General features: G+C 43.7%; 6 protein-coding genes and 1 long non-coding RNA gene across 9 annotated transcripts in view; 4 read left to right on the top strand and 3 right to left on the bottom strand.

Annotated features, from left to right (window-relative positions):
- The window catches only part of sdhb (succinate dehydrogenase complex, subunit B, iron sulfur (Ip)), a 6,612-nt gene extending 4,760 nt beyond the window's left edge, over window positions 1–1,852 (bottom strand). Inside the window, exon 1 of the mRNA XM_046875765.1 lies at window positions 1,698–1,852. Within this exon, the coding sequence (XP_046731721.1) occupies window positions 1,698–1,766 (69 nt within the window). The 5' untranslated portion in view covers window positions 1,767–1,852. The remainder of the gene's footprint in view (window positions 1–1,697) is intronic.
- The window catches only part of LOC124402615 (rootletin-like), a 48,548-nt gene extending 40,200 nt beyond the window's left edge, over window positions 1–8,348 (top strand). Inside the window, exon 38 of the mRNA XM_046875751.1 lies at window positions 8,015–8,348. The gene's annotated coding sequence lies outside the window, so the exon portion shown is untranslated. The remainder of the gene's footprint in view (window positions 1–8,014) is intronic.
- On the top strand, window positions 2,661–5,561 carry LOC124402619. Of its 2 annotated transcripts, none has more exons than XM_046875758.1 (2): window positions 2,661–5,263; window positions 5,431–5,561. In XM_046875758.1, exon 1 carries the CDS (start codon window positions 3,057–3,059, stop codon window positions 4,791–4,793), a length of 1,737 nt encoding a protein of 578 aa, XP_046731714.1. In that variant the 5' UTR covers window positions 2,661–3,056; the 3' UTR covers window positions 4,794–5,263; window positions 5,431–5,561. The 2 variants fall into 2 exon arrangements, with proteins under 2 accessions (XP_046731714.1, XP_046731715.1); XM_046875759.1 differs by having other exon boundaries at window positions 2,661–5,141.
- mrpl20 (mitochondrial ribosomal protein L20) lies at window positions 5,617–8,001 on the top strand. 2 transcript variants are annotated; one of them, XM_046875770.1, is made up of 4 exons: window positions 5,617–5,800; window positions 6,395–6,505; window positions 7,232–7,309; window positions 7,604–8,001. In XM_046875770.1, exons 1-4 carry the CDS (start codon window positions 5,714–5,716, stop codon window positions 7,775–7,777), a joined length of 450 nt encoding a protein of 149 aa, XP_046731726.1. In that variant the 5' UTR covers window positions 5,617–5,713; the 3' UTR covers window positions 7,778–8,001. The 2 variants fall into 2 exon arrangements, with proteins under 2 accessions (XP_046731726.1, XP_046731727.1); XM_046875771.1 differs by lacking the exon at window positions 5,617–5,800 and adding an exon at window positions 5,840–6,132.
- Window positions 8,017–10,020, bottom strand: LOC124402633. Its single transcript, XR_006928757.1, has 4 exons — window positions 9,833–10,020; window positions 9,423–9,655; window positions 8,883–9,196; window positions 8,017–8,605 (listed from the first exon to the last, which is right to left on the bottom strand). It is a non-coding gene; the product is annotated as an uncharacterized LOC124402633 (long non-coding RNA).
- A 139-nt stretch (window positions 10,021–10,159) lies between these two features.
- Window positions 10,160–16,776, top strand: atad3 (ATPase family AAA domain containing 3). Its single transcript, XM_046875757.1, is given in 17 exon segments — window positions 10,160–10,414; window positions 10,417–10,500; window positions 11,056–11,132; window positions 11,271–11,372; window positions 11,619–11,678; window positions 11,784–11,853; window positions 12,029–12,194; window positions 12,283–12,352; window positions 12,558–12,713; window positions 12,796–12,852; window positions 13,058–13,183; window positions 13,761–13,885; window positions 14,089–14,140; window positions 14,276–14,346; window positions 14,672–14,839; window positions 15,502–15,610; window positions 15,828–16,776. Coding segments are annotated over 17 exon segments (1,989 nt in total). The 5' UTR covers window positions 10,160–10,299; the 3' UTR covers window positions 16,209–16,776.
- Window positions 16,777–16,842: 66 nt separating this feature from the next.
- The window catches only part of tmem240b (transmembrane protein 240b), a 38,453-nt gene continuing 37,795 nt past the window's right edge, over window positions 16,843–17,500 (bottom strand). The window contains exon 5 of the mRNA XM_046875769.1: window positions 16,843–17,500. This exon is cut by the window's right edge and continues 312 nt beyond it. The gene's annotated coding sequence lies outside the window, so the exon portion shown is untranslated.

Here is a 17,500-nt window from a genome sequence, read left to right on the forward strand (position 1 = left end):
AATGTCACCACCCAGGTCTACAGTACACCACCGACACCAACACTGAAACTACAGTGTTCTTGCTCTAAAGATCTGTTTACACCAGGACTGCAACAACTAATCCATAAAATCCATAATTAATTAAGTGTTATTGTGTGTGTGTGTGTAAACAAGCACATTTTTCCTCACTGCTGTGGGTTTCTGTGAATAATTGTGTATTTGTACATGAATGTGTATATATTTTTATCAAACCCGTTAACGTGCTGCGCTTCTCCGTTCATTCTCTTCACTGCATTTCTCTACTTCATCAGTTAATTCCTCTGTTTTTTTAGACGTAAATTTTGTTTATATTTGTATATTTAATTTATGCATTTTTTTTAATTATTATACGAAAATGTAATTAGTTATATATTCCAGATGCTTATATCTTCACAACTGAGCAAAAAGTCTGCATTTGTGTCAAAACAATGTTGTATTATATTATATATTGTTTTTTTAAGCACGATTTTCAATTTGATATCTGCAAAATACGATACCATGAGCTTTAAAATGTGTAAATTAAAGAGAGTTAAATTTTATATGTGGATTATGTGTACGTTTATACACCAACACCCTGAATTAGGGTTTTATAGTTATAATAAAGAAAACAAATAATTAAAAAAATGTTTTGATTATTTATCCAATTAATTAAAGATGAAAAATGTATAGATTATCAAAATAATTGTTAGTTGCAGCCCCATTTTGCATGTAACACACACTGCTACAGTACGCATACACACACTGAGTCTGTCTGTCTGTTTTATACATGTCAATGCTTTATAACAATTTAACATTTAGCAGCAGACGGATTCCTGCCTCGTGTGTGTGTGTGTGTGTGTGTGTGTGTGTGTGTGTGTGTGTGTGTGATGATGATGATGATGATGATGATGATGATAAGAGTTGAGTACAGAGGTCAGGGTTCTGCCAGGTCCCTCAGGGGAGAGAAAACTCCTGCACTTTACTGCAGGAAGAAACTACCAGCGTCTGACAGAAAAACAGGAAGCCAGACAGCCACGAAACCAGAAGCTCAGAGACGAAACAGACCAGTGACTGAAGTATTAATGTTACAAAGTCAAATAAATAAATCTTTAGTGTGAGACAGCTGTGTGTGTGTGTGTGTGTGTGTGTGTGTGTGTGTGTGTGTGTGTCAGAAACCTACTACACGTCTAAAAGTACAGAAAGTGTCGGGGAAACAGACAACATTACACAACACTCATTTAACCTGCAGTAGGAAAATAAATAGAGATTTATAAGTAAATAAGTAGATGATGTTCCTTAGTGGTGTAGAAGTGAAGAGTTTTGTGTCCAATTAGACTGTAGCACACTTTCTAACTCTAATATCAGCTTTTAGCAGCAATAAAACTACACTTTGGCCTTTAGCTGTAAAAGTAATAAGATAAGATATTAGCCTGACTAGCCTAGCTGAGCCGAACCTAGCTGAGCCGAGCCTAGCTGAGCCGAACTTAGCCTAGCCGAACCTAGCCTAGCTGAGCCGAACCAAGCCTAGCCTAGTCGAACCGAACCGAGCCGAACTGTGAGTTACGCTACAGTAAGCTAAGCTGTGCTACTTTATGCTAGCACGCGCAACAACTAAAACCACTGTGTGCTGAAGGTCAAGTTATCAGTGTATACAGATGAATTACAGGCAGGATGATGGAGGTGTGTGAATTGATCCTCACCGCTGTTAGAACAGAGCAGCGCATCACTTTCTCTCCGCACCGCCTCAAGGAGAAACACACAGCCGCCATCTTTACACATCGACTGACCCGGTCACTCACTCGCGCCTACTGCGCATGCGGGCAGCCTAGCTCGTGCGCATGCGCAGGTAGCCGCGCTCGCTACCGAGTGCTTGTGCTTCCGCTGTGTTTCCGCTGATCTCAGATCAGAATCAGTCCGTTATATAACATAACTAACAGCAGACATGAGCGTGAAAAACCGATCCTGAATCAGTTATCAGACTCTTACACTGTCGAGCAGCACAAAAACTTTCAAAATAGAGTTCTGATCCTGAGGTAAAGGATGATATAATTATTATATATATATTTTAAAATAATGCAAAACATTACACAGAGAACTACAACTTATAAAAATAATAACAAATACAAACTCACAAATTATGTGTAATTAAGTGAACAAAGAATAATGTAGATTTTTATAAATGGTTTAATTAAATGTGTCATGGGGACGTGGTTAATGCTGAATGGTTAATACACTGGATCTGAGGGTCATGAGTGCAAACGCCTGCCACTCCAAACCCCTGGGCCCCTGAGCAAGGCCCTCAACCCCTATAGCTGTATAAATTAGATAAATGAGTTGAGGGCCTTGCTCAGGGGTTAATTCAACAGCTTCAAGGAACATGGATTTAAAGCTATAAAGCGACCGGCTGTTGTTTTCTGCAGACTTTAAACCAAGTGATGTGAAGGGTGACATCTGATTGGATAGAAGCTGTAACATGAACTTACTCCATCCTAAACTCTATACTTGAACTTCTGAACTCTATTCTGTATTCTAGAATGCATATTCTATATTCTAGTCTATATAATATACTCTATTACAAACTGTTTTATGTTCTATATTCTATAATCTATTCTATACCCTGTACTCGATATTCTATACTTTATATTCCTATGTAGGAAAGGATTCCTATTCAGTTGTATTTCCGCGCTTCACCACTAGAGGCAGATACACAGTTTACTACTCATAATAAGTTACCTCTGACATCACAGTCCACCGTTTTCCATCAAGAAAAAAGGCCAGAACACTGAGCGGCAGTTGTCATTCGATATCGGGCAACTTACCGATCAGCAGCTACCAGACAGCAGCAAGAATCACCTCACATACAATCTATCCTGAACTCAGTAAAGTTTGTGTTCTGAATCCTGTACTGTGTTTTTACTGACACGCTGGGGCGAGTACAACCTCCTGATCAGCGCACACCAGATAGTGAAACTCCATTACAATTGGTCCTTCGAGCTAGAGAGTAAACCTTCCTAACACTGGTCCTTCGAGCCGGATAAGTGTGCTTACCACAAAATAGAATGTCGGAGCAACCTTCCAATGAGAGTCTGCGCCCACAACACAGAATTGAGCCCCCACCCCATCTTAAAGACTACACAGTGCAATATCCGATGCAGCAATCATGTGGACAAGAAGAGGAGACACAGCAAAACACAATAAGAGATCATTATAGTGTGTTACTCCCCGATTATAGTGATTTTCTTCCTTCAAGTTCACATGCTGATGACATCGACGCGAATGCTCGAGCTACTAGCACTCCGCATTGGGATGTTAACATTCAACCAGATAGACCGTGGCTCACCATACAGCCTTTCGAAAGTGATGGGGAGGAGGAGCCTTTGTTACAAGAGGACGAGGCTGAACCCCACTGCTGGCATAAGTCGAAGCTTCAAGAACTGGAGATGGAAAATAGGCAACTTCGTGAAGCTCAGATGGCCACTCAGGAGGAACTCCGACAATTTAAAATCCTTTATAAAGATATGCAGAATTTAACAGTAAATCTGCAGGCAGCTTTGCTAGCTCTTCAGCCACAACAGGTCAAAGAGACTCCAGTCCCATTGCCCGCAAATATCTATAAACCACCTGCAGCGGTGAAGCCAGGGCCAGCGCCCTATATTCAGCGGCCTACACCCTGCAGACCCCAAGTGCTACCTAGAAAGAGTCGCTTAAAGTCAGAAGCAGATACATATGTCTACGGGACAAGCCCACAGCCTGCTGCCGATCCTAATCTACTATATTCTTCCTTGACCGGGTGGCTTCAGCGTACAGAATCTCCACAGACGTCCTATAAGGGCCTGCATCCAACAATTCCAAATTTCACCTGTCCTGACCCTGGCGAGTTCGCTCATTTCAAGTTAGCCCTTGAAAACATCCTCCCTGCTGATGCATCTGAGCTCTTCAAGTATCAGGTTCTCGTAGAACGCCTCAGGTTTGCAGAGGCTCGCCTAATAGCAGATTCATTCCTGAATTCCCCTCGGCCATACACAGACACCATGACTGCACTTACTGACAGATTTGGGGTACCTTCTCAGTTAGCTTTTACAGAGATAGCAGCAGCTATGAATGCTCCTGATGTTCAACCTGGAGATGTAGCCGGTTTTAATAAGTTTGCCCTTCAAATTCAAGCTCTCGTGGGTCTCCTGAAGTCATTAGGTTCTAAGGGATATGCAGAACTGCAGTGCCGCTCACATGTAGCACGTCTACTCACTAAATTACCCGCGGATTTGTGTGCCTCATTCAGAAAACATCTGCCTCATCAGAATACCTACACTCTACCAGATCTAGCAGAGTGGCTCAAGCTTGAATCCTGGTGTCAGGACTATAAGAGCACGAATCAGAGGAAAGAGCAGAGACGTAAGATGGTGCAAGCAAGACCAGGCCCAGTAGCAAAGCCCAGACTCCCTTCTGTCCTGCATGGAGCTAACCAACCACCAGAAGCAGCTCCTCAGGTGCTGACGCCCTCGTATCAGTCCGAGCCAGCATGGGGATCTGAACAGATCAGAGTTCTGTGCCCATACTGCAACAGTACCGAACATCACTTAAGCCAGTGTACCACTTTCAAGGCGTTTACTACAGAGCAGATGATCAAATGGATCAAAGACAACAAGCGTTGTTGGAAATGTGGACGATCACACATAGCTAGAAATTGTACCCTAAAGAAACCCTGTCGTTTGTGCCACGGGAAACACCTTCAAATCCTTCATAAGGTTAATATGCAACAGTTTGGGCTACCGGTCCCAGAATGCCTTTACCTCTAAACAGAGTCAGCAGAAATACCAACACCTGAAAGGCATCCCTTTACAGCCCATTGATAAAGAACAACCGCTCTTTTTATTAGAAGCAGACCATCCCCACCTTATAACACCTATTAAACCTGTACGCCTTGGGCCCCCTGGACGAGCAGCAATCAGAACTAGACTAGGTTGGACAACACGCTTTCTGCAGCAACAAATACAACCTCAGCAATGTTTACATATCTCTATCAACCCTCAAATGGAAGAACTCTCCCAGAACGTAGTTGTCATTCGACATCACGCAACCTACCGATCAGCAGCTACCAGACGACAGCAAGAATCACCTCACATCAGCAATCTATTCTAAACTCAGTAAAGTTTGTGTTCTGAATCCTGTACTGTGTTTTTACTGACACGCTGGGGCGAGTACAACCTCCTGATCAGCGCACACCAGATAGTGAAACTCCATTACAATGGGTTCTTCGAGCTAGAGAGTAAACCTTCATAACACTCAATGTGCTCTACTCTAGTGCAGCAGCAGCACCTGGGAGAAACACTAGCAAAGAGAATAGATTATTAGCAATAATTTCATACATATTCATGTACAAAAAATATATTCAATTGTAAGTCAGTGATTCTGATCAAGTTTATACCTGCACAGAAGAACCTGCTGACCCTGACAGCACAGCACGGACTTTTAACACCACAAATAAACCGTGTAAGAACCACAACAACAACAACAACAACAACAACAACAACAATAATAATAATAATAATAATAATAATAATATTTTGTTGTACACGTGACAGAAAGTGTATTCAATCCAGTAATGGGGGACTTTTACAGTTCGCGCATGCGCACTGCTGAGAGGATAGTTTCAAAGTCACGTTGACAGAAGCAGTGTGTGTGTTTGTTAGTGCAGAAGGTCGGCGTTGATTAAATCATGGTGTTTCTGACTTTATCTTGTTGGATCCGGAACCGAGGTCCAGACCGGTACTGGAAGGTTCAGGAGCTTGTGAAGCACGCGCGGGTGAGGAGAAGAGAAGAGAGGAGAGGAGCTGAGCTAACTAGCGCTAGCATGGAGATCATGCTGAGGGTTCGGGTTCGGGTCTGATCCACACAACACGTGATGCAGATGATTCACAGAATCAGGAATATAAACTGAGTAGTTATTAATCAGTAATCATGAGTTTGATAGGTTTTTGCTCCTCTGTATGATCTCAGCACTGTTCCTGTAGAGGATCTGTAGAGGATCTTTAACACTCCTAAAAGTGGTCTACAGGATCTCAGTATTCACTTCATCTCTGGATATTAGACTCATGTGTGATGTTCCTCAGTGGAAGCAGCTCTGATAGACAGCAGGTTACTGGATTCTAATCTTTAACACGATCATCTTCTGCCTCGTGCTCTCGGTGTTTATCTTTAAAATGATTGGAGTTTATTTTTGTGGGTTTCTGTATGATCCTAAAAATCCCCTGGTTTTAGTCTGTCTGTGTCCAAGACAGTAATGATTTTACCCGAGATTTAAGGCCATGTGATGATGATGATGAAGATGATGATGTGGGTCGAGAGCCTCAGATGATCAGATCTAAACTAAAAACTGTTCTATGTTGATGTTCCTCAGCACTTTCGTGGAAGGAAGAATCGCTGTTACAGCTTGGCGGTGAGAGCAGTGCGCCGGGCCTTCGTTTATGCCTCCAAAGCCAGAAAAACCAAACGACGCAGCATGAGAACGGTATGAGCTGTGACCCACAAACACACTAACATCATCAACCTGGGGGAGGAATAATCATACAATTATCATACAACAAATCATACAACAATCATACAATCATAATATAATCATACAATTATCCTACAACAATCCTACAATCCTACAATAATTATACAAATATCATACAATTATTATACAACAATCATACAACAATCATACAACAATCATAATATAATCATACAATTATCATACAACAAATCATACAACAATCATACAATCATAATATAATCATACAATTATCCTACAACAATCCTACAATCCTACAATAATTATACAAATATCATACAACAATCATACAACAATCATAATATAATCATACAATTATCCTACAACAATCCTACAATCATACAATAATTATACAAATATCATACAACAAATCATACAACTATCATACAATTATTATAGAATCATACAACAAATCATACAATTATCATACAACTATCATACAATAATAATACAATAATCATACAACAAATCATACAATAATCATACAATTATTATACAATCATACAACAAATCATACAATTTTCAAACAACAATCATACAGTAATCATACAACTATCATACAACTATCATACAATAATCATACAACTGTCCTACAATCCTACAATTATCATATAATTATCATACAATAATAATACAATAATCATATAATAATCATACAATAATCACCCCCTCTCTGTGCAGTTGTGGATCTCTCGTGTGGCTGCAGCCTGTCGGGAACATGGGATTAAATACCCTGTACTGATGTACAACCTGGTGCAGGTGAGTGTTTCTCTCAGTCGTATTTCAGCTGAAAGACACAGATTACTTGTTGCTCATGGACCACATTCCAATTACACAGAATTTGTGGAGAATAAAAGCTCGTTCTGATTTCGGTACTCGGTGTTGAGTCTCGTCAGTACACACTCAACATTTGTCTTCTTCCCCTTCATCTGTTTATCTGCTGTGTTACACTCCATCAGTTCACACGTGTGTGTGTGTGTGTGTGTGTGTGTGTGTGCAGGATCACGTGATTGTGTGTAAAAGTGATGTTTTGTGTGTAAACTCCGCCCACAGTGCAGCGTGCAGCTGAATCGGCGTGTGCTGAGCGACCTGGCGGTCACGGAGCCGCAGAGTTTCGAGGCGTTGGTGACGTTAGCGCGAGCTCGGCAGCAGGAGGGCCTGCGGGCGGCGCTGGGGGACGGGAAGGAGCCTCCTGGTGTGTTCTCACGCATCACACAGCTGCAGTGACGGATGGCTCTCTTGGCCAATCACAGCGAGGCTCTTCCACGTTTCTGACTGATGTGACCGAGATGTACGGATAAACGTGAAGAACCTGGTCACGTGATCCTCCACACCGAGTGTTCATCAGAGACTAAAGTCAGTGTGTTGGAGGAAAAGTGTTGAGTGTCAAAAACAAGAAGAACAAACACAATGATCATCATCTGATAGCTAACAATAAACTGTTTTCCTCATCTCTGGGTACAGGGGTGTGTGTGTGTGTGTGTGTGTGTGTGTGTGTGTGTGTGTGTGTGTGTTCGTTCAACACTGGTCCATTCTGAAACTCGTCCCACACTGGTTTATAAAGATTTATAAGTGTATTTCCATTTAATTATTATTTTCTGGAAAGCTGAAAGAAGCTAAAATCACGCTCTGAACTATGAAAATTGTTTTAACTGTGTGGGGGAAAGTGTTTATTAATGATATTCAACTCCTGATTATTAATTACAAATAAAGTAAAAAAAAAGGCACAATTACAATGTAAACACAATAAAATTACTGTTTTTACAAGGAATATACGTTTAAAGCTTTTGGTTTTATATTCTCAAAATCAGGCAAATATATAAAATATTACAATAATATTTAATAAACATTTGTATTAGTACTTATTTTAAATGTTTCGCGAAACGCCACCGCTGTCCAATCAGAGAGCGCTGTGTGAGTATCCAATCATGGAGCGGTGGGCGGGGTTTGGATGAATACAGGTGGGATAGAAAAAGATTTTCATGAGGTTACACGTAAACCACACCCACTGTGTGATATACGGTGTCCACAGTGGGTCAGAAACACGCCGCTCATCTGTAGAAAAAAAGTATTTCTGCGATTAAGAAATAAAACAATATTTAACTATTAAAATTGTATTTTGTTTACATATGATTTCAATTTAATGATAGAAAAATAAATGTACACTATCATATTTAATAAACTAATAATAATCTCGTCTGAACTTCAGTTTGTATAAATATTTAATATTTTCATGTTTTAAATGTTTCATATCGCAATAGGAAAATAAGTTTAATATATAAACTATAACACAAAATAAATAAATATAAATAATACACAATACAAATGATACCAGGGCAGAACTGAGCACAGCAACAAAGACCCAGGGCAGGTCTTCTGCATCAGCAGGATCTCAGAGCAGACTGAGCTTTCAGGATCTGCTCTTCACCTCTTTCTTTGTGCTTCTTCAAAATAGCTGATTTTGAGGAGCACAGACGCAGAGGTCAGGAAACTGAAAGACCAATCATTCATACTTCCCAGGTACACCCAGCTGTTGTCTGGCCAGATGTGATCTTTATAGAAGAACTGCAGACCAAAAGCCCAACCTCAGTGTCTCAACTCTGCAGAAAAACAGAGGGACTGGGTGCAGAAGAATGGTGCTCTGATCTGAGGAGACAAAATCTGAATTATTTGGCTGTAGGAGGAAGCGAGGTGTTTGCTAAAGGACTTTGGAGTAAAGAGGAAAAATGAGTAATAAAATCTTTAACTTTCTACTTTGTTTTGACTTGAACATGGTGTTAGAGGTTTTACTTTGTGACATGATAGAGAATGCCTGAAGAGTCACTCAGTATCTTCTGTTCTCCTACAAAACCTAAATATTACAAGAAGGAACCTGTAATCAGAGCTCCAGGCTTCTTCTGCCTGCTCATGTTCTCCACAAGTGCCAAAGAACCTCCTGCTTTTCCCCACCAGCTGATGGACTTTACACTTGGTTTCCAGACATGACCCACACCAGAGCAGTGTAATAATCAGTGTCTGGTTTGGTGGGGTTTCCTGCAGGTTTAGTAGATACTTCTCCAATATGCAGCACCATCAAGGAGGCGGCTGATCTGCCCCAAATTTATTCTGCAGCAGAACAATCACCACAAACATACAGCCAATATTATTAATAACCATCTTCAGTCTGGAGAAGAACAAGGAATAACAGAAGTAATAGTTTTAGCCTCTACAGAGTCCTGATTTCAACATCATCGAGTCTGTCTGGACTCACAGGAAGTGACAGAAGGTTCTGAGGCAACTTACATCCACAGTAGATCTGGGGTTAGTTCTCCAAGGTGCTTGGAACAACCATCCTACCATCCTACCAAGCATCCTTCAAAACTGTACCTAGAAGTACAAGTGTTCCTGGAAGAACTTGATTCTGTTTTGCAGACAGATGGTGGTCTGCTCAAACACTGATCGGATTTGACTCGTGCTGCTCAATTCCTATATGATATGTTTCACATGTGATAACGATTCGTACTTTTACGTGGTTTGTTTAGCAGCCAATCACAGCACAGAAGGGCGTGGTTTGTCGGAAAATGGGTAGAAGGTAAAACTTCTCACAGAGTCCGTCACCGGCGCAGCCAATCACGTTCGGCTCTCCGACGGGGCGCATGCGCAAACCGCTCCGGCGTGACACGCGTGTGCTGGTGAAGGAGGAAGTGTCCGGTGCGGTATCACACCGGGGGGAATCAGTCATTATAGAACCGATCATCTGACCCTCAAACATGTCGTGGCTTTTCGGCCTCAATAAAGGACAAGGCGGCGGCGCGAGCGCGGATGTTCCGTTACCGCCTCCTCCTCCTCCTCCCCCGGCGGCAGCGGGATCAGGGGGAAGCGGGGAGACAAACCCAAGGACAAATGGAGCAACTTCGATCCCACCGGGCTGGAGAGAGCGGCACAGGCCGCCAAGGAGCTCGACCGGTCCCGTAAGTGTGTAACACATACACACGCACACGCACACACACACACACACACACACAGTAATCACGGGACAGATCTACACGTATGGCTCTCCGTTCCCCTGTAAAGCGTGAGAGGTTCCAGGGGCTGAGTGAAGATCCAGTGCACTGCTGGAGTGTTGGAGTTACTTCACCCCTATAAAGTCACACAGGTGTAGAGATGTGGATTCACCCCTCATTCAGTCTCTGCTGCAGAATCTGATGCAGGTTATGAAGGAACTGGTGGAGGAGGTGAAACAGTAACAGAACAGAATCCAGAACCTGCTGCTCCTGAATCACATCTACCTGAGTTCTCACTGTCAAGGGCAAAAGGTCAAAGGTCAAGAACACCCCCACCCCTCTCTACCCTTCCAGAAAGCAGCTTTACCTTTCTGACCGAATGAACCTGTAGCACACCTTCACCTGATCTTAAGTAAAGACCATTAGCACAGAAACATCTGTCTGGAACATCTGTCCAGAAGTGTAAAGTGGAGGTTGAACGTGGAAATGAACGCTGGTTTGTTGTGGTGTTTGTGAACCCAGGCCATGCGAAGGAGGCGTTGGATCTGGCGCGCATGCAGGAGCAGACGTTGCAGATTGAACATCAGAGCAAGATGAAGGTAAAATAATCTGAAAATATTTATTTACACTGTCACTACGACCTGACACGTTTAAAAATAACGTGATGATGTATCAGGTCATGATTACGGTGGTGTGTGTGTGTGTGTGTGTGTGTGTGTGTGTGTGTGTGAAATCAGGAGTACGAGGCAGCACTGGAGCAGCTGAAGGGGGATCAGATCCGCATTCAGGGGGAGGAAAGGAGGAAAACTCTGAATGAAGAAACCAAACAGAACCAAGCGGTGAGAAACTGAGAGGAGGCTGTATAGTGCACTAGTGAGGGCGCAGGAGACGCCATGATAATCCCTGTATAGTGCACTAGTGAGGGCGCAGGAGACGCCATGATAATCCCTGTATAGTGCACTAGTGAGGGCGCAGGAGACGCCATGATAATCCCTGTATAGTGCACTAGTGAGGGCGCAGGAGACGCCATGATAATCCCTGTATAGTGCACAGATGTGTGTTAATGTGTGTGTTTTCTCCTGCAGAGAGCTCAGTACCAGGACAAACTGGCTCGACAACGATATGAGGATCAGCTCCGACAACAAGTACACACACTCTCTCTCTCTCACACACACACACACACATACACACACACACACACACAGTACAGCGCTTAGATTATTAAAATCTGACTTTATATTGTCCTTCAGCAAGCTATAAATGAGGAGAACCTGCGCAGACAGGAGGAGTCTGTGCAGAAACAGGAGGCCATGAGGAAAGGTATCCTTCTCTCATTCATTTCATCCTTCTCTCATTCACTTAATCACTCCCTCACCCGCTCCCTCACCCGCTCCCTCACCATGTCACTGAATCCTTCACTCACTCATCAACAGGGGTGAGTAATAATTAGTGAAGTGTATAATGTGTGTGTGTGTGTGTGTGTGTGTGTGTGTAGCTACCATAGAGCATGAGATGGAGTTAAGGCATAAGAATGAGATGCTGCGTATCGAGGCTGAGGCTAAAGCTCGCGGCCGTGTGGAGAGAGAAAACGCTGACGTCATCAGGGAACAGATTCGCCTTAAAGCAGCTGAACACAGACAGACTGTACTGGAGAGTATACGGTACACACACACACACACACACACACACACACACACACACACAGGCAGAAGAGCTTACTGTTGGACATGTGATTGCATTGTGTTGCAGAACTGCTGGTGCTGTGTTTGGGGAAGGTTTCAGGGCTTTTATCTCTGACTGGGACAAAGTGACTGCTACGGTTAGTATACACACCTGCGCGCACACACACACCTGCGCACACACGCGCGCACACACACACACACACACCTGCGTGCACACACACACTCACACACCTGCATGCACACACACACACACACACACACACACACCTAAATAGTAGTAAGATGAAAAATAGTATTGTTTTAAAACATGTTTAAAATGCACTCTCACCTCCACACCACTAGGTGGCAGGACTTACTCTGCTGGCCGTGGGTGTTTACTCAGCAAGAAGCGCCACAGCAGTGGCAGGGAGATACATCGAGGCTCGGCTTGGCAAGCCATCTCTGGTGAGGGAGACGTCACGCATCACGGTCACGGAGGCCATCAAACACCCCGTCAAGGTAACGGCCCCAAAACTCACCATCTCATAAACGTGTTTCAGCAGAAGGGTTTTGTTTTGACCCCTGTTTCTCTCTCTCTCAGATGACCAGGAGGATGATGAGTAAACCCCAGGATGCTCTGAAAGGAGTTGTGCTCAGTGTGAGTGTGAGATCTGTATGATAAACGAGCTCCAGTATCACCTCACGCTTCCTGTTTATTCCCCACACAAACACATCATCAGTCATCACCTTCACTAAACCCTTCAGATTGTGACGGTTACGGAAATGACGGCACGTCTGTGATGACCTGAGAAAATAAAAGGTGTGTGTGTGTGTGTGTGTGTGTGTGTGTTGTTAATCCACAGCCGTCGTTGGAGGAACGTGTCCGTGACATCGCCATAGCGACTCGGAACACCCGGCAGAACCGAGGTCTCTACAGGAACATCCTGATGTACGGACCTCCTGGGACGGGGAAAACACTCTTCGCCAAGGTACGTGCACACACACACACACACACACACACACTCTTCTAGAACATCTTCATAGCTATGCAAAACCCATGGTGTTGACTAAGGAAACTGGAAATAGAAGATCTGATCCACTAATGGAAACACTCTTCTTCTACACCAGCTGTAAACACTCAGCAGCTCAGACACGTTTACTGGGTTCTTCATGTTCTTTGAGGGGCTCTAATTAGAACCCCCTGTAACAGGGAAATGTACAGAAGTTCTAAGAGGCCATGCTTTTTCATTTCTTGATTTCTAGTTTTGTGGTGATCACGTGTCCACACAGGGTTCTGGTTGTTCCATGCCGCCTGTAGGACACGCTGTGATGCTGAACACACAGACAAATCAACTTCTGATCATGTTGATGTCAAGGTCATGAGAAAGTCGTGATAATGAGGAAACCAGAAAGAAAGAAAAAGATAATGCATGTCCTCTTAGGACTTCAGTAGAAATGCTCCTCTACATGGTTTTATAACATTTACAGGAATGTATAAATGTATACAGTATTTTACCCGTGTTCTCTGTTTGCTTCCTGATGGTGCTGCTGCTTTGCTTGGAACAGAAATTGGCAATGCATTCTGGGATGGATTATGCCATTATGACCGGGGGAGACGTGGCCCCCATGGGGCGGGAAGGTGTAACTGCCATGCACAAAGTATTTGACTGGGCCAGCACCAGCCGTCAGGGGTGAGGGCCCCTTTACAGGGGTGTTACACTTTACTGCACGTGTCCTGTAAAAAATATGTGAACACAGTGTGTGAAAAAATCTACAGAATTGTTGCTTGATCTTCTTCTTCTTCTTCTTCTTATTACGAGGTCAGAAACCACAGTGTATAAGATCAGGGAGAGTAGAATTCACTTCACCTCTTTCTGTTTTTTCCTCTTTACAGCCTGCTGCTGTTTGTGGATGAAGCTGACGCTTTTCTGCGCAAGAGATCCACTGTGAGTGCCGGGAGTGTGTGTGTGTGTGTGTGTGTGTGTGTGTGTGTGTGTGTGTGTGTGTGTGTGTTTAGGTTTTGTACAGTGTACCTGTGAGTAGTGACTAAGTGACTGGGACACATGTTTTCTGGTTTTTAGGAGAAGATCAGTGAGGACCTGCGAGCCACGCTGAACGCCTTCCTGTACCGAACTGGAGAGCAGAGCAACAAGTGTGTTCACCTGCATGCATGCGCACACACACACACACACACACACACACAGTCACTACAGCCGAGCCAAAACCACAAGAGAATGGAGCAGACATGCGCTTAATCAACTGAGAAGTACCAAGTTTAGCAGTGTGAGGTGTGTGTGTGTGTGTGTGTGTGTGTGTGTGGGACCGCAGTAAAGTAGTCGACTTCACACACTAAACACGTCTCAGTGCATCTACTACATCAGTGTAGATTTGGACATTGTGTTGATTTTATAATCTCAGTATTCCTCATGTTCCCTGGTAGATTTTGTCTGTGATTAATGGATCTGTGTGTTCTGCAGGTTTATGCTGGTTTTGGCCAGTAACCAGCCTGAGCAGTTTGACTGGGCCATTAACGATCGTATCGATGAGATCGTAAACTTCGCCCTCCCCGGCCCTGAGGAGAGAGAGAGACTCGTCCGCCTTTACTTCGACAAATATGTCCTCGAGCCGGCCACCGGGGGGAAACAGTGAGTACACGGCCGTGTGCTGTTCTTACAGATCGCTTTAAACACACACGGAACACACGGAACACACGGAACCTAGATAGAGCACGCAGATCCGTAACAGCACTGAGCTCTGGACATTGTTCTTCATCTGTATTTGAAAAATTTAAAGTCTTATCTATGTGTGTTTTGAGCTTTTTTGAAAAACTCACCAGTACAATAGACACGCGTGTGTGTGTGTGTGTGTGTGTGTGTGTTAAATACACTAAAGCTACAATCGTATATCAGCTGTAGTTTGTAAATGTTGTATTAAATCTAAGTCACTGTATGGTGTGAACTCGGTGAAAGTGTGTCAGAACGTTTCGGGAACTCGCATGCTCATTAATAACAGTGAAGAAGAAAAGGAAGAGCATGTTTCTCAGGTCGAGGACGTGTATGAAACCTACTAAAGAAAGTTGTAACCAGGTCTGTCTGAAGACTGCAGAGTTTTATTGAGGCCAGGTTGACACCCCGGCATTATGTAGCGTCACTGAAAGGAGAGCACATCACAGCCAGCGTGGCTGGAGGATGATGTCACTGATATACACGAGTTTTTACATCATGATCATAAATGTTCTAACGTTCCCTGCTAACACGAGCTACAGTGCAGACATCACACTCGTCATTTAAACATCCGTGTGTTTCAGACGGCTGAAGCTGGCGCAGTTCGACTACGGAGTTAAATGTTCGGAGATCGCTAAGCGCACAGAGGGCATGTCCGGTCGAGAGATTTCTAAACTGGGTGTGGCCTGGCAGGTAAGAAACCACACCTGACTCTTTCTTCAGTATGACAGGATTATTTATTTATATTGCACGTCAAACCCCCTGTTCCTGATGCTGCTTCTGTTTCTCTTAAAATAAACTACAAAATAGGACATCAGTAAGAGAGAGAGTGTTTTATTGAGCATGGTTTCCACTAGGTGGCAGCATTGTGTACTGTCCTGGTCACTCGTTTCCCCCTTTATCGCTTTAGGCTGCCGCGTACTCCTCTGAGGACGGTGTTCTGACTGAGGCCATGATTGATGCCCGTGTGGATGACGCTGTCCAACAGCACATGCAGAAGATGGACTGGCTGCACGGGGATGGAGTTCTGGATAATGAGGGACGGGCCGCTCCTGCAGACCAACAGGGGGGCAAAAGTGCCAAAATGGGCATCATCCTGCCTCAGGGTTCGCCCCTGAAGGCACCCGAGGTTCTTTGCCCCTTAAAGGAGGCTCTGGACTCTACCACTCAACTGGCAGAGGAGGGGGGTAGCAGTGCTGCAGAAAAAGGGACTGTTCCATTGGAAGGAGAGGGGGGAGGTAGACACAAAGAACAGAAGGATGTACCACCTAAAGATGGCACACCAGTTTGAGTTTTATTAAGAACTGGTCCTGGGTCAGATCAACTGAGCAGAGATGAGAAACCTAAATCCCCTGCTGACGCACAGGGGGAGTGTCCGAGGTCCAATTAACATGCAGCGTTTACGTTTAGGTATGAGATCACGCTCAGTGCATCTGTACAGATATAGATTAAAAAAAGAAATTGGTGGTGTGTGTGTGTGTGTGTGTGTGTGTGTGTGTGTGTGTGTGTGTGTCTGTCCACAATGGCTCCCTGTAGGAAAGTTAGTGCACCTTCAGGGCAGAACTGATCCTCTAGACCACACATTCCTCTTTCCAAATTCAGTCTGGGTGAGAACATATACATGTGTGCACATCTCTGGTGTCAGCACAGAGGGCGCCATTGTGCACATTGTGTGTTTCAGGGTGTTTAACGAGAATAAGATGAGTAAAGGAAGAGAAATGACACAATAACGTCTGATGTGTGTAATTCGAGTCTGTGTAAATGTCTCTCTGATTTCCGTTATATGTCCATTAAAACATGTATCACTGGATCATGATTTACACGTGATGAGATGAAGATAAACCAGATTTCATACGTAAGAACGTCTCCAGTGGTGAATTCTTTGCATGTGAGTCATGGCATGATTAGAAGTAGATCACACACCATTTGACTTTGCTGTTTAATCGAACACACACATACATCTGCATGGGAAAACTGGAGGAGGAGGACGTGTCCTCCACCCCCACAGCATACACTAGTATCACTCTAACAGCGCTGAAGATGCACACAATATTCTTCTTCTTATTATTATTATTATCCCACAACACAACAGTTTTTACTAAAAAATACAAACAGGACTTGGTAGACTTCTTGGAATCCATATACGACAAATCCAATTACAGCAACTGATCTCCCTGTCCCATGCTGATGCACTAACACACACCCCTCCCCCCTCCCCCCACGTCCCACATTACGAATAAAACTGCACCACAGTACTAAAGTTGTGTGGGCATGCTCTTTTTTTGTTGTTGTTCTAAAATAGACACAAAAAAACATATCCCTGATACACAAAAAATCATCCCCTAAAAATTGTGAACGTGATTGTAATGTCCAGATGTTCACCCTTTTCACTGTACAAAACTAACATCCGCACAAAAACCGGTAAAAACAGACATCGGCAAGCAAAATTAATGTCTAATCGTCAAAAAATGGGATACCTCAGGCATGGAGAAAGTGCACGTGGGGTCCGGTTCCTGCACAGAGTTGACGTGTGTTCACGCACGTGTTTATATAAACACCACACATGGAGTTGTGTGACTGCAG

Source organism: Silurus meridionalis, chromosome 19 (assembly GCF_014805685.1).
Source record: "Silurus meridionalis isolate SWU-2019-XX chromosome 19, ASM1480568v1, whole genome shotgun sequence".
NCBI classification, from domain to species: domain Eukaryota; kingdom Metazoa; phylum Chordata; class Actinopteri; order Siluriformes; family Siluridae; genus Silurus; species Silurus meridionalis.

What these genes read in the sequence shown, in the direction of transcription:
- LOC124402619 (XM_046875758.1), top strand. Translation starts at nt 3,057, where the DNA reads ATGTCGGAGCAACCTTCCAATGAGAGTCTGCGCCCACAACACAGAATT.
- mrpl20 (XM_046875770.1), top strand. Translation starts at nt 5,714, where the DNA reads ATGGTGTTTCTGACTTTATCTTGTTGGATCCGGAACCGAGGTCCAGAC. An exon ending in AACGACGCAGCATGAGAACG is followed by an intron (nt 6,506 to 7,231) that starts GTATGAGCTGTG and finishes CTCTCTGTGCAG; the next exon opens with TTGTGGATCTCTCGTGTGGC. An exon ending in TGATGTACAACCTGGTGCAG is followed by an intron (nt 7,310 to 7,603) that starts GTGAGTGTTTCT and finishes CTCCGCCCACAG; the next exon opens with TGCAGCGTGCAGCTGAATCG.